Source organism: Acanthochromis polyacanthus, chromosome 14 (assembly GCF_021347895.1).
Source record: "Acanthochromis polyacanthus isolate Apoly-LR-REF ecotype Palm Island chromosome 14, KAUST_Apoly_ChrSc, whole genome shotgun sequence".
Classification (NCBI taxonomy): domain Eukaryota; kingdom Metazoa; phylum Chordata; class Actinopteri; family Pomacentridae; genus Acanthochromis; species Acanthochromis polyacanthus.
The window spans coordinates 32,949,252-32,965,109 of record NC_067126.1 but is presented as its reverse complement, the minus strand read 5'-3'; the positions used below and the strand labels follow the sequence as shown (position 1 = coordinate 32,965,109).

Sequence of the window (15,858 nt, the reverse complement as noted above, 5' to 3'; positions counted from 1 at the left end):
GTGTACAAAAAGTCTGTTCCAGCTAACTTGGGGTCGCCAGTCAATCGTTGGACTAACACAAGAAGAGACATCAATGCACGATAACACTCACACCAGGTCTTTGGATTGTGGGATGAAGCTGGAGCATCTGGAGAAAACCCACGCAAGAACAAGGAGAACATGCAAGCTCACCACAGAAAGACACAAACTGACGATACAGACAAGATACAAACACAACTATCAGCTGCTATATTTAAACAGGTTTGGAAGTGAATTCAAAGATGGCCTTTGTTTTGTTGTTCCAGATGGTTGTGTTACTTCAGAATAAGTGATTATCCTTGATTTAAACATTTGAATTAAGCTTCATCGTCCACTAATGTAGTATCTTCTAATTTCCGAGACTTGATTACATAATGAACACATAAGTGGCTTTTCCTAATCTTTCTCCACCTTGTTATGTGTCCTTTGCAAGACAACACCTTCACCATTAAGTGCTTGTTGTATAATCTTTTAATATCCTCTAAATAAAACTAAATTACACAAGATATATACAGCCGACATGAGTTACACTTCTTTTTAGATCTAATGTAATGTCATTTTAAGCCTCTAAACTAGGAGGTGGAAGCATAGATTTTCATATTGGGCTTTCTAAATATATCCAAAGTCAACAACTGAATAATGGTTGAGTGATTAATAGCGCAATTTAATACCCAGCAGTCAATGACTTGTCTCTCCATCCTCATTCTTTTCAAACTATTCAACATATAATATGAAACAAATGCGATAGAGTTACAGCTTGCAACCCTCAGATGATTGCACATTGCCCAGAAACTCAATGTCACAATGCCTGGGTGATGTCTGTCTGTTTTTTTTTTCCAGGAATATGCACTTCCTTGAGCTCACATGTGATTCCTGGAAGCATGCATAAATAAATAAGTGTTATTTTGATCGTCCCCTGTCAGGACAGCGAATATCACGAGGAGGGCTTCGGTAGGGAGGGAAATGGAGTTTGTCCGGCAGCACTTAGACGCATGACTCCGAGCACCCCTGTTTCTCTTGGGGTTTCCTGCCACTCTCCATAATTTCATTGAAGTCAAAGCAGGTGCAGGTTTTATGCAGGAGGCTGTGTGTCTGCTGAGGGTCTCTGCTGACAACTTGTTCAAGAAATCTCAGATATACTCAGATTAAAATTTCACCCTGCTTTTTAAAAAATTTCTAATGCAATCAGAGTGTTTTAGGTGTGAAGCTGTTAATTTTGAGTAGCAATTTCACAGGTATTAATTGGGTTTTATTAGGATACTGTCCCCAAAACTGTATTCTTTTTCATGATGTTGCCAAAACAATTGCAGTAGCCTTGATGCCAAACCAATGCACTTAGTTAAAGATCTCCACAATAGAGCTTTGAGTTCACTTTGATGCACTTTACTATCTATTTAGCACCTGGCTCTGGAGTACCACCTACACAGAGTCAGTGTATGTGTATATTTCTTCTCTTTATGCAGACTGTGATGAGTGCTACTGTAGCTGATAGTAGCTGGGCAGCCCACGCATTCCTGACACCGCAGCCTATGTGTCACAGCGAGAGGGCACAGTCTCGACTCTGCCAAGACACATCCACGCAGAAATATCCACAACAACTCAGGGGCACAGTGCTGCTGTATGAATCTAAGAGAGAAACAGCATCATGCAGCCTCACTGACTGCAATTAAGCTAAACTGTTTGTTTATTTAAGTTTCTCACCTTAAGGCATGTCCTTAAAAGCACAGGAGCAATTGCTGAGAGAAACTGTACAAAACAATGCCTGGCACTGAGATTTCTTCTCTTGCTCGCTCATTAAAGACCAAGTCAGGGTTTGTAATTGTTAATCAATTGTTGGGCCTTCTGACCGCAAACACCATGGGTGCTGGGTAGTGTAGCAGAATATTAATGCGGTCCACCCTCCGTGATTGATTTTTTATAGAGTTACCCACACACTGTTATTTCTGGCACCCATTGGCGTCAGTTTGTTGGACAGTTGTTCTTCTTTTACATGCAAAATTGTGAGAAGTGAGTTCGCCGCTCTCCGTCGTTCTCGAGGTGCCCTTGAGCAAAGCATTTAACCTGAAATGACTCCTCAAAAGCTGCCAACCATAGAAGACAGTACTGTGCTGGCTAACTACCAAGTGCGGATGTGTGTGACTAGATGAATGTGAAGCTGGGCAGTGCTGGAAAACGCATGCTTGTTCAGCAGAATCCTTCGTTAGTTAAGAAGTCCTGTTGGACCATCCATTCAGAGACCAGGATAGTGTTTAGAATTCAGGGAGAAATGCCACAGCCTCGCTGCAGGCTTGAATTGTCTGAGAGTTCATTCTGCTCAGATTTCAGATAGAAAGCTTTGAAGTACAAAAATTTGTACTTTGATTCATTCAAATTCTTGTTTCTGTCCATGAATTTTTCCAGGACTCTGCCTGTTGGACGACAGTAATCCTGGGTAACATTTATAAACTCATCTGCTAACAATTCCCAATAGAGCTTGATGTAGCAACTTTTAAATATGAGGAAACTGAATCCTTATTTGTAGGTTACATTTGTCTCGACTCACCAGTGCACCATTTACTCTTTCAAATGCACCAGCTGTGAGTTTAAATTGAAATGCCTGCGCTTTTAACCGTCACTGTGTGACTCACAATAGGCTTGCAACTGGAATTAACACAAGGAAATGGAGACATTAAAGGTCAGCCTGTCATGTTCTCTACAGCTGCACAGAACTCGGAGCAGCTCTGTGCAGACAGCCACTTCCTGACAGATCAATCAATGACCCAGCCTATGATTGACAAGTTGAATGTGAAGTGCAGCAAAATTGCTAGTTTCATGTGCAGGCATGATAGCCGGAGGAGGCTGAATACCGAGCGGCATGCATTATATTATGCAGTTTCGATGATTACAAAGTGAGACGTGCTCCTTCTCTGACTGGCTGCAGTCCTGTAGGAGAAGACATCAAGTGCTTCGCTGGAGATAACAGCTGTTTACTGCATGAGGGCCGACAAATTGTGTAATTTTTGCAGTTTACGCGGGGTAGCCCTGATGATAAATTACAAGTAGTTCTGACAGCGTTTTGCTTGCAGGACTGCACATAAGAGACATCTGACAAACGATCAGAAAAAAAGTTCTTGTCCTGAATTTATGTGGCTCATTTGGTAGCGTTCTACTGATTGTGTGGCCTTGAAATCAAGTGCTGCACTGTACTGTTAGTCCCTTATGGAGTTTTTGATTTGCAAGAATGAATGCAATATATAATCATTACCAGTCTCAAGTGATTTTAAGCAAACCCCGTTTTTTTTTCTTTTTTCTAAATGTGTAGTGCCAATGCTTTTCCAAGTTTTTCCAACTGCGAGTGGAGTTTCTGCAATAGTCAGATTATATGAAGATTTGTTTTGGACTGGTTTAGAGTGGTTTTAGATTAATTTAGACTTTGTTGGACTCCGTCTAAGAGTGGCTTAGAGTAGTTTAGACTGGTTTTAGACCAGTTAAGAATGTTTTTAGACTATATTTAAAATAGCTTTAGACTAGCTGAGACTAATTAAGACTGATTTTAGTCCATTTTTTTCTGGTTTTAGACTAGTTTTGAATGGTTTTAAAATGGTTTAGGCTGGTTTTAGGGTAGTTTAGGCTGGACTGTGACTATTTTAGACTGGTTTGTAGACAAGTTATGACTAGTTTTGACTGATTTAGACTGGCTTTATATTAGTTTAGAATGGTTTTAGACTGGCTAAGCATGGTTTTAGAATAGTATAGGTTGTTTTTGGACTAGATTAGGCTAGATTTAGACTGGTTAAGGCTGATTTTAGACTAGTTTAGAATGGATTTCAACCTATGTTGGCTGGTTTTAGCAGCTCCATCATGTAACTGTGATAAGAAGACAAACAGACTTCATTGAGTCTGTATTGAAGGACAGCAGTTGGTGAGCTCAGTTTTTGTATAATAACTGTAGAAAATGAGATTTTGTGTTTTCTGACACAGAAACTTTGCACAACATCAGTAGTTGGTGAATTTCATTAAGATATGCATTCCCTGTTCAAACTAAATCTACCGTATCTTATCTTGTAAATGTAAAAAAAGATTTTATCCCCTTCAAATTTGTCCTCCGAGACAAACTAAGCTGTATCTTAGTGTGCAAGTTGCCCCCAACCTCTGCACACATTTGTGCAATTTTTAATTATCTTGCTTTCACACAGAATAAATACAAACTACCAAAAACTAAATGACTTTTTTTTAGATCTAGAAACTATTGCAAGTTTGTTTTGTTTTTTTATTATTATTTTTATCACACAAGTGTTCGTTTGTACAAATTAGTTACACTGAAGATCCAACTTCAGTTTGTCCTAATTACCTGGAATCATTGCATAGATTCTTAAATTTGCAGTCTGCTCTGTGGCCTTGCTTACGCCATTACTTGTGTGCAAATATCTGGATTTTCTCTAAGACAGTATTAGGGTTATATATGTATTGATTGGTTTTGATTACTGTGTTGGTGCTTTAAAAAACTTGCACTTCCACAGATTTTAAATGTGGTTCAGTAATATGTGGTCTGTTAAACCACGGTTTTACGACCTCACAGATTCTTTTTTTCATGCATTGTATTTACTCAAATGAAGACGGCTGACTGGTGGTGGAAAACCAAGCCTTTTATCCTGCTTAGCTGGCTGGTCACAGTTCAGGGGACTTTGTAGTAATTAATTCTGCAGGCCACTTCCCATGAGAGTCCTCACAGTAGATGTCATCCCAACCGCAGCTACCTTTGTTGTGTGCTAAGACAAACCAAGCTGACTTTATTGCCTCTAAAAGCTGCAGCATACGTATGAATGAAATTCCCTCAATTTGCCCTTTAGTCCCTAATTTAGCTCAAATATTTAAAACAGGAATGTTGCTGAAATAGACAACTGCCATCTCTGATTCCAGTAGATCATCCATCAGTGGGTTTCTGCAGAAGCACAGAAACAGAAGCTTTCTTCTCTGTCAGGGAGAGAGAATGACTCTGTGTGACCTCAGCACAGCTCTGTACACAACACTGAGGAGTCAGAGACAAACTGAGCTTCATCAGCGAAATGTAGTGAACTCTGCAACTTGGAAGTGCTTGAATCATTGCTGCCCAGCATTTCAGCATCATTATCCTCTGTTTGCAGCTCGTGCAACCATTAATTTGGACAGATTTCTTAATTACCAATATGTGTTGAGGATTTATGTAAGCTTTCCAGATATTTTTTTAAAAGTTTCTGACAGTTCACTATATCTTTCATTGTAGACTGTTATCCCTCTAATGAATTTTCACTAATTAGAGGATGATGTCTTTTTTAACTTAATATTTCACTCGCTGAATTATACCGAGGCCATCAATAACGTAATTATTCATCGTAATCACTCCAAAACAGAGCTTAAAATTCTGTCATATATATACAGTCCATTTTGACACTGAACTGCTTTAATTGCATCCATTATGTTCAATTAACATCTCAGATTTTTTTTTCTAGAATGGACCTTTTCAATTAATATCCGTTTTGAAGCTGTCACTAATCAGTCTGAATATTTTCTTTACCAAAAACACTGAAACATATTCTCAAGAATAGTGGAAATACTTTGGACTAAACCATAATGGATACAGTAATAAAAGATGTAGTGTAGTAATATATATATAACAGAAAAAAACAGGAAGAGGGAGTCACATCAGAAAGGTTTATGCGAAGGTAAGCTAATTGTATCAGATGCCCAGAAGAGGTATTACAGTGAGATGGTGCCTGATAAAATGTGCTAATGAACAATAATTAACTGTGATAAGAATAGGGAAAGCAAATCTTTTATAAGCATGTGGCATGTGATAAATCAGAGGCAATTTTTGACTGTGCAGATTTATGCAGGATTAGAACCTTTACCCTTCAAGCTAATATCAAGTGAGTTATAATAGCTGCCGGTTGTGGCTAAAAATACATTTGTCTCACTCATGTAATCACATTATAAAATAGCGCTTTGTGCATCCTACAACCTTGAGAATTAGGCATGTTTTTTTCCACATTTTGCTCTCTGTTAGTGGGCAACGTGGACAGCTCTTGATATAACTAATCAGATGTGACTTGGTGTGGTATCACCGAGAGTCGTGCCATTTTGTTTCTCTGCTGCCGTAAGCTGTAATTTTACCTGCATTGCTGGGAATTAATGACCACTTCAAATCCATTACACTTTTTGTCTGGGATGTTGCGATAAGTGCCTGCAAATGTGCAAGGCTCAGAGGGGCCAGATGTGACTTTGCTCCCCTGAACTGCTTTGAGAACATCTCACTTTGAGATATGCACAGGGAGCCGCTTCTGTAAATGTAGTAGCCTTAATGGTCTGTCTCCATCTGAGATAAAGCTAGTAGTCAGTGTCCCTGGTGTCAGAAGCCTACATGCCGTTACAGGGAAGATTCCAAATAGCTCTTGTTTTTAATTATCCCCTCATTTTTAGTATTTTTCTGCTGGCTTTGTCCGCACTGTCACACCTTTTTCCACTGACCTTCACCGCCTTGAGGCTAGTGAATTTAAGAGAGCAGTAATCAGTATTTTACTAATAGCACTGAATCGAAGAATAAAGGTGCAATGTGAAATGTAACTAATTCACAAAAAGAATGATCATCCAATTTTGTAGGGCAGACTGAATTATAATTTTCCCCTGTGATTTTCTGCTGTCATTAGCCCAAATGCAATAGGTAGCTGCTGTAAATGACAAATCTCTGATGAACCCACTGTGCGCTACCCACCAGACAGAGTTAGCAGTTAGCTAACCAGATTTGTCTGTCAGGAGTTGACAGAGACCAAAATAGAAATGAAGGGAGAGCAGATATTGGGCTGTAATGTGTGCAGAATGCTGTCCTGAAATGACTCCAAAGAAAGGCATATCTGGCTGTTGTATGTGTGAAAGTGTTTACCATTTATGAGGTGATAATGCGTTAATATTGCAGAAAACAAAACAACAAAAACAAGCCGCCCCAACATCTAATTAATTGATTAATTATGCAGCTTTGAAGCTTTGAATTAGACGTTTAGCGCAGGCAAATAAAGGACATTCTGTAAAACTACGCTCCCCTTGATAAGACTGACGTCCCCTCGGACTCGTCTTTGCAGTCAAATGCACGAGTTTTGAAGCCTATTTAAATTTTAATCTTGGCCCTTGAATGCTGGCGCTATCATTATGGAGAGCAGATGGTCAGAAATATTACCATTTTATCCCAATTTCTGGTGAGTCGTTGAGGTCATGAGCCAAACAACAAGTGGTGCGAAGGAAAGGAGAATGGGAAGGTGTGCGAACCCTACAGGCAAACTGCATTGTGCTCTCACACTAAAGGATAATTTATTACACTTCATCTGCCAGCCTTATGCTTCCAGCATATGGAGAAATACTCAAATGTGCAAATGTGTGCACAAGAAATCATTCAGCAATATATATACCCTTTCTATTAAGGTACAGGAAGGTACATATGAGCTATGGACAATACAGGCATCTTGCACAGCAAACACAGAATTTATTGCTTTCTGGAAATATATGAGGAAGGCTCCCATTGCCATGTCAAAAGTAGTTTACAGGAAATAAAAATCAACAAAGCTGTGCAGCCTCTTCAAAATGAAATCAACATCACATGCCCTAATTTAATTCCTATTTTGGTATTTTGTGGGTCCTGGCTTGTTTGCTGTCTGCATTGCAATCAAGCAGACATCTCTTTTAAAGCAGCGTTCTGGCCTGCAATCAGACACATTTAATGTCAATTTCTATTTTAATCATAGACGCAGAGAAGGTTCCAAGTGCATCTTATCAAAGCATAACTATGTATGCACTGTACAGAGTAATTTCTGTCAACACAGCCATGCATGACAGGAATCTGGACAATAAGTTTTTCTTTCTTTCTTCCAGAATTCTTCCTGGAGCTGCTTGAGAACACCGAGAGGTCCCTGAATGAGATGTTTGTGAGGACTTACGGCAAGCCGTACATGCAGAACTCGGAGGTGTTTGAGAACCTGTTTGCTGAGCTGAAGCGCTATTACACAGGAGGGAATGTTAACCTGGAAGAGATGCTTAATGACTTTTGGTCGCGGCTGCTGGAGCGTATGTTCACGCTGCTCAACTCCCAGTATGTCATCACCGAGGACTATCTGGAGTGTATCAGTAAGTACACCGACCAGCTCAAGCCCTTTGGAGACGTGCCCAGGAAGCTCAAGGCTCAGGTTACCCGTGCATTCATCGCAGCACGCACATTTGTCCAAGGGCTCTCTGTCGGCCGGGAGGTGGCCCAGAGAGTGTCGAAGGTAAAAGTTCTCACCACTTTAATCAAATTAAGATTTAACATGATTATAGAAATATTAAAGTAACCAATCAGCTGCTTGTTTCTGTCACTTTACGTGATTCCACTTGCTGATTCTGGAGCAAAATATTCAGGATTCGATGAATTTTAAGAACCTCGAGGTCTTGTTTGTTTTGTGTTTCTGGAGCAAACGCTCATGTCCCCTGTTTTTTGAAATCTTTTATTTTTTTAACAGAAACAAGTTTCTCCCCTCTCTGACTAATGTGGGTTCTCACGGTGTATGTCTTCAGGAAATTCGGGGCTTAAGGCGACTTGTTCAGGCGCTGTCGAGAAAGCAGCGTTGAAGGCTACGTGGATTGCCCAAGAGAAATGAGAGAAAAAGAAATTCCTGCCATCACTGTTTATTGCTCTATTGCCTAATATTTGTTCACCCAGTGTACAGAAGCCATTAATCATGCTCCTGCCTTAGTATTCTGTTTGATGCAATGTAATCTTAATGCAGCTTCTGCGGTATATCATACTGCCCTGGGAGAGTGTGTAGTTTTGATCATGTACAAAGTAAGATTAAAGGCAAAGCAAAGGGCCAAGGCTCGGATTTAGTCACACTCAACAACAACAAGGTTGTTTCTACATGCTGTCTTATGAGCTGAGAGAAGCACTGTGGCTTGGTAGATTTTTTCCAATACTGTAGTGATATCAGTGAGATTAAATTATCAAGACTATAATAAATATTTATAGAGCCTCTGTACAATACATAACTAGGAGCTAATGAAAATAAAGAAACCCTCAATAATGAGAGAGAAAAAGGAGCTGCTTTTCTATGAGAAATCCAGCATTCATTTTCACTTCGTACCACCACGTTGCACCCGTTGAACTTGTTCCCTTCACTTCCCTGACACCAGCCGCTTATTTAGAAGTAGCCACAGAGGATGTGTTGTTAGCATGCGTTTACTGAGTTACACCTCGCGTTTCTCACAAGCCAGCATGTCCCAGCTTCACCTCTTGACATTTCAGTGGGACCCGAGATCCAGGTCATGTGTCTGGGACTGCAGCCCTTTGATCCCCTCGGTATAAACTCATCATGAGAGATTGGGTGTAAGCATAATGAAAACAGACACCCAGCAAGAGGTGTCAGTTTCCAAGCGCCTCTAAGATGTGACATCCATGCTTATTGCTGCCGGGATATACAGCATATTGAATTTAAGTAGGTGATGTAGTACTTTATTTCTTTTTACAGCTTTGGAGACAAAACACAAAACCCAGCAGAGGCTTTGAGGAGGCGCAAATGTGTCTGGATCTCACAAACACAGCTCAAACCTCTGCCAGGTTCTTGCCTAAACAGCACATCTGCGTCTGTTTGTTTGAAGCGAATAAAAATCTTATAATCATCCAGGTGCTTATTATTTTTCATAGAAATGCTCAAATGGGAGACTAAAAGAGAACTCTTTATCCGTTATATGACAGCCTTCACTGCAGTAAGTAGAGAACAATATGGCAACAATGGGCTCTGTTTGCTTTCTGTTTCTCTGAAAGCTATGGTGACCGTTAATGGGTTTTGTAAGATGAAGAATTTCTCATATTTCACAGCATGATGTCACGCTATTTAATTCAATGAGTTGCTTAATTGCGCTTCTATTTTTGTACAATTAGGTTGGAATTGCAAGAACTGCATGTACGCCATAAAGTCACAGGACAGGTGCATGGATCAAAAACAGCAGACCTGAACAGAAAACCAAGACTTCCTGTTGGACTCGCTTTATTAACAACGATGCTTCGGTCCTTCCTCAAGGCAATATTCCGGTTTGCCTGTATGATCTGTTTTATTCATTTACAGACAAGGATAGAAGAGAAAAAATGTGTTAATTGGATTTGTGCATGCATGTTTCTTTTACCACTATTTGTAAGCTTTTCAGTTGAGGGATGGTGAGAGACTACACTGTATTTGTTTACAATTATTGAGTGTGGAGTAGAAAGGGATTATTTTTAACTCCTAAATCATTAACATTGTCTTATAATTGATAAATAACTATATTAATATTAACTGATGGAACATGGTGGAGGAAAAGATTTATCTTAGGATGTTAATTTTGTTATAGGCGGCCATGTTGATTTTAGGCCTGAATACAGCAAAAATATCAGCTATGTTGCCAAAAGTCCTGCCATAATATATTGACCCGACGACTGATGCTACAAATATTTGTGCAGTAGTAGTGATGATCATTTCTCCACACGACCTCTAATTCGACTGTAAACTTCGTGTGCTGCTGTCTTACACCTGTGTCAGGTGAGATAGACGCCTGCAGGAGTATTTTTACATTATTCGCTATCAAGTTTGTTTGTGACGCCAGTCGTCTGCCACTTAAAGTGTGAAGGTTGTCTGTTAGTCAGGGCAGGTGTATTTGAGCCTTCCTTGGCGTGTGACTCTGAGGGGCTATGAAAATACATCCACTTTATGATTCTTACCACTGGGCTTAGAACGAAGTAGGGGTCAAAGCACATCAAACATTAACACACCCCATTCTCTAATTTGCAGGCCGGGAGAAGGTCAGCTATCGTTTTATCTCCTCCAGGCTCCACTACTGTACCTCGCTTTGTCCTGAGCAGGCGAAATGTTCGTAGTTAAGACAAAATGCTGCTGCCAGACGTCAAAAACTGTCCAAGAGAATCCACTACAATTAACTGTTTTTTTTTTTGGTGCTGCACTTACCTGTCTGTTTGAAAATTATATAGATTTTATTTCTTGTTTTTAAAACTGCGCTTGTCAGCCTCCTGCTTACGCCTTTGATCTGCTAATTCCCCCTTCAAGCTTGACTGCCACTTGAGATCTTTTACGAGGGCACTTTTTAGCCTTTCCTTGTTACAAAGAGGTGGTTTGGTGCTTTTGTTGGTCCCTCAGGCAGGTAAAGTCATATCTTCTTTTCACGTACAGCACAGCATAAGATGATTTCGTTACCGTACAAAATTTCGTTACTTGTAACAAAAAAGAGCTAAATTTTGCTCGTCCTCTTCTCTAAAGACGAAAGAGCATCCTGAGTTTTGTTTTGGTTTTTTAAAATGAAATCGGACAGTAAGTGCTGGTGTGGCGTGGCCTGTCACAGTGAAGTCTTTGAAGCAGGGTTTCAGAGATGCTTAATAAGACGCTTGTTGGTGCTTCATGGAAGAGAGAAAATATTAGCTGCTACCCAGGAGCTTTCATTTCACATGTCTCTCCAGGACTCCAGAGTGGAAGCATTTGCATGTTGAGGGTTTGAATGTTGAGTGCTACGTGCTCTTCAGAAATCACGTCATAAAATCAGTTCAGCGGATCACACAGTCAAACTTGTATTTTCTCTCAAATGTCGCCGCACAAGGTTCCACATAGAAAACACTGACAAGATCTAGCTCTTTTGGTATAGACAGAGTTTCTAGCTGATGGCTCCTGCAGGAATTTGCACATATAGGCTCAAGAGGCTAAAATGATCAATTTGTCTAAAGGGGTTTTTACATTTTGCCTCCTCTGTCCTTAGTCTACTTAAGCATTGTGTTTTTTCAAGTGTAGCCTGAGTGAATGAGGTACATGCTTGAATCCGCTGCTTGGAATTAGCACCATTCATTTGATGTACAACAATGCCCAATTAGGCTCTGAATTCATCCAATTTGTCTCTAAAAAATAGCAAAAAATAAAGTATGTCTATATCCAAACATGTTCTTTATGTCAATCAGTATATCTTTGCAAACATTTGAAAAGCATCATGCTTTGGGAGTTGGACACAGAGAGCTTGTGTTGGGTTTTAACAAAGCAACACACTCAATAACAAATTCAAACACTCAATTAAAGCCACAATTGGCTGTTAAACTGACTCATTATGTTGTTCTTTTGCACCCACTTCAAAGGCATTATGAATTTAATTGTGCCTAATAAATTAACTTTCACCCACTAAAATAATTCTGTGCTTCTGTCTAAAACCACTTTGACTGTATGAGCTGAGAAGCTGTGATTAGATACTTTAGCTTTGGCTCCAAGAAATGTGTCATAACACGGATCATATATCCAGAAATCTACGATTTTGTTTAAGCATCTCTTGGTCAATTTATACAAGGTAGTTTAATAACAATTTCTGCACCTCTATCTGTAATGGAATTATTAACAGAATCTTGTTTTAAAGGTGCTTTGAAATTCTGTGACGGCTTTTTATGGAAGAAAACCAGATACAGGTTCATTTTAAAAGTTGTTAGATCTCAGTGGTGATTGATTTTACCCAAAAGCAAGTGGGAAGCAGAAGTGAACAAAGTTGCTTCTTATAGCCCACTTTATTACCTTCCTATTTTATTATCTATACATTTAGTCTCTGCAACTGTCTAAGGCCAGTTGCAGTTTTAAGCCTATATTGCTTATGCTTGCTTTCTTGCAAGCTAGTAAGTAAAGCTATGGCGATATGCTCGTAAACATGATTTATCTGATTTCTTCGATGTGGTATGATTATCTGTGAGTCAGTAATATTTATGTCTTCTTCCTGAAGCTGTCTTATTAGTTGAGGCTTTGTATTTATAGCCCAATGCAACCATGCCCTCTTTACATAAAATTCCTGATAGCTGACTGTGATTGCACGCATTTAAAGTCTTTAGTCGGCAGGAACTGTCTCATTTTTTCAACTTGTTTTGATTTCTGAATCTTTAGCAGCTTTTTTGTGCAAAATTGTTCCGATAAAACTTTGCAGAAGTTCTCAAGCAGCACTAGACAAGCATTTTTCTTCACATAACTTACTGGAAAACTAAAAGGGCACTTTAAGGGCACAACTCCAGCAGTCTGTCTTGCAGTTTCAAAGGAAGGGATCTCAATCCACATCAAAATTTAGAGGGTTCTTCCTGTGCCAGTGCTCTACTTCTCCAACAGGTTTTAGAAATTCAGTCTGGTCGTTTTTGGGTAAACTTGCTGGCAAAGGAACGAATCATCAACTGTGGTTCATCTAGGAAAATTAAGTTACATAAACTCAGTGTAGCATCTAAAACTTCCATGAATTAATGGCAGAGTGTGCTTAAAATGATTGTCACTGTCCAGATATTAATGTCTGCTGTCACTTTGTGTCCTTGCAGGTAAGCAGCACTCCAGCATGTATCCGAGCGCTGACAAAGATGCTGTACTGCAGCTTTTGTCGGGGCATGCCGGCAGTAAAACCCTGTAAGAATTACTGCCTGAACGTCATGAAGGGCTGCCTGGCCAATCAAGCCGATTTGGATCCAGAGTGGAACCAATACATCGGTGAGTCTCCTCCAGCTTTGCTCCAGGGTTTTGCCCAGGTTCTTGGTGCTCTGCTATTTCCCATCACACCAATTAGATGTGTCGCTCTATATTGTGTCCGGGTGTCTGGCTTCGTTATAGTATGGCTGAACGATCTAGCGGATGTTATCGGGGAAGGAAAAAAAAATCACAGAAAGCTGGTTACATCATACAAGCACTCACAGTAATTAGACACTTGGAGATTCAATTTTCACTTTCACCATTACCTGCTGCTATTTGCAGCCTTATACAATGTTGCATTTTAATTGTGTACCAGAAAGTGACATGAAATGCTCTAAAACTGGTTCGATAATAATATGAGTTGAATAATCTTTTAAGCTGCCTGCTTTGGACCAGCAAACTATAACAATGAGCTGAAAGCAGTTTAAAGAATAAGCTGAAAGCTGCAGACTCGGGTGTCGGTTGGGTGACATTGGCAAAAGCTGCAAACCCTTTTACATCACAGGAAGTAATGGATTCAGCTTTAATATCCCAAATATTGCTTAATGTTGTTCACACTTACGCTCATGAAAGAGTAAAGACTTTTGGGCACTGGTAGGCTAATATTTGATGGAAACAATGAAAGGCTGTAATAATCTGAATCATACAAGGAGCATAACCACCACTAAATATTTATGTACCACTGAATTTATAGCATCGAAACATTTCAATTTAAATGTTTTGAATTCCTACAAGGTTAAAATTGCATAATTAGTTAAACTGAATTCAGTTACTGGTTTCTTTCTCTCTTCCACAGATTTAGATGCTTAACTCTGTAACATCATAATAAAGCATTTCACAGTGGATTTGTTCAAACTTTATTGATATGATAAATTAAAATGTAGAAAGATAGCTCAGGTCACAGTGTTAACTTTGCAAGTGTGCAGGATTACAGAAAACCGCGCGCTACGTTGTCGAGTTTGACTTTCTATTTTAAGAGAGGTTACAGCTGGTGCTGTGTTGCCATCATATTTTGACAACATCACTTTCATTGACACACTTCGGGCCCCTCCGATAAGAAGGTGCTTTATTTGTCTTTCTTCTAGCAACGTTTCCGGCATGAAACGATTTTATTCATGGGATTCTGCTCTCCTGCTGGGCTAAACGGTGACTCGTAATAGGGCAGGAGTGCACGGTGGGGAGTGTTAAGTTTTGTGAGAAGAAGTTCAGTGGAAACTTGTTCAGCTCTGATACCCTACAATACTAATGCATTTTTTATATATTTATTTAATATTTGATAGAAGGGCCTGCGCTGATGGTCTCTGCTGTCAGTTAGATGGGCTCATCCTGTAGGACTGAACTAAAGCTGTGACAGTGGAAACATGACTGGGCTGTTGTGAGCAGAAGAAAGGATCTCTGGTTGTTTCCTTGCTAACCGGTGCCAAATAAAACACAGGATTTCCACCACTCAAAAGTGTAACTGCATTGGCGTTTCCACAAAGAAATTATTTTTTAAAGTCGAAATAATGACAATTCTGGTATATCCTTACATTTGTTGCTTTTGATATATGCTAAATATATGTTTAAAAATACATGTTATGCCGTCATATTTCAAAATTGCTCCCTTTCCCCCCCTCCTGTTAAGCTTATTCAGCACACAGGGGTGTATACACCAATTTAATCAAGCAAATCAAATCAAACCCCTGTTCCATCATATAAAACTGCACTCTTGTTGGTTATAATACTGAGCAGAATGACATCATAGGTCAGAGGTGGGTGTTTAGATGCCAGATAATAAAATGCTTCTGTTTGTTTGCACAAAGTGGTTTGAGATCTCCTTTATAAATATCTCCCTCATTCCCCATCTCCTGATGTAACGGTGATGCTGAGGATTCTCCAGAGACTGTTACAAGTCAGTTTTGAGCAATCTAATCACAGTGGCACATTGTTCTCCAAAGTAGTTGGCAGTTAGGTTGTTCTAAGCAACTTGGAGAACTTGCCACGGTTTTTCTGTTGATTTAGGCTGCCTCACTTGCTTCTGTCCCTTCGTGTAATCCCAGCCTGAGTCAATGATGTGGAGTACAGGGCTCTATGGGGGCCATACCATGTGTTGCAGGACTCGTTCTCGTGGCTGAAAATAGCTTTTTACGATTTTGGCCGTATGACTGGGGTCATTGTCAGGCTGCAATATGAATTTGGGACCAATCAAATTCTCTGTTCTTTACATGTGATTGAACGAGAGCGGCACCTGATGATTATTTCCATCAGCGATTCATGTTTTGACTATTTTCATAATGAATCTATTGTTCTTCATTCATCAAGTTGTTAAATCTCTAGAATGTGAAAACCTGTGGAAAAATGCAGATCAGTTTTTCCTAAA

The 15,858-nt window shown here is 39.6% G+C and overlaps 1 protein-coding gene across 2 annotated transcripts in view; it reads left to right on the top strand.

Moving 5' to 3' along the window:
• The window catches only part of gpc6b (glypican 6b), an 88,370-nt gene that overhangs the window by 21,335 nt on the left and 51,177 nt on the right, over positions 1-15,858 (top strand). For both annotated transcript variants that reach the window (XM_022190797.2, XM_022190796.2), the window contains exons 3-4: positions 7,894-8,285; positions 13,355-13,520. In XM_022190797.2, the coding sequence (XP_022046489.1) occupies positions 7,894-8,285; positions 13,355-13,520 (558 nt within the window). The remainder of the gene's footprint in view (positions 1-7,893; positions 8,286-13,354; positions 13,521-15,858) is intronic.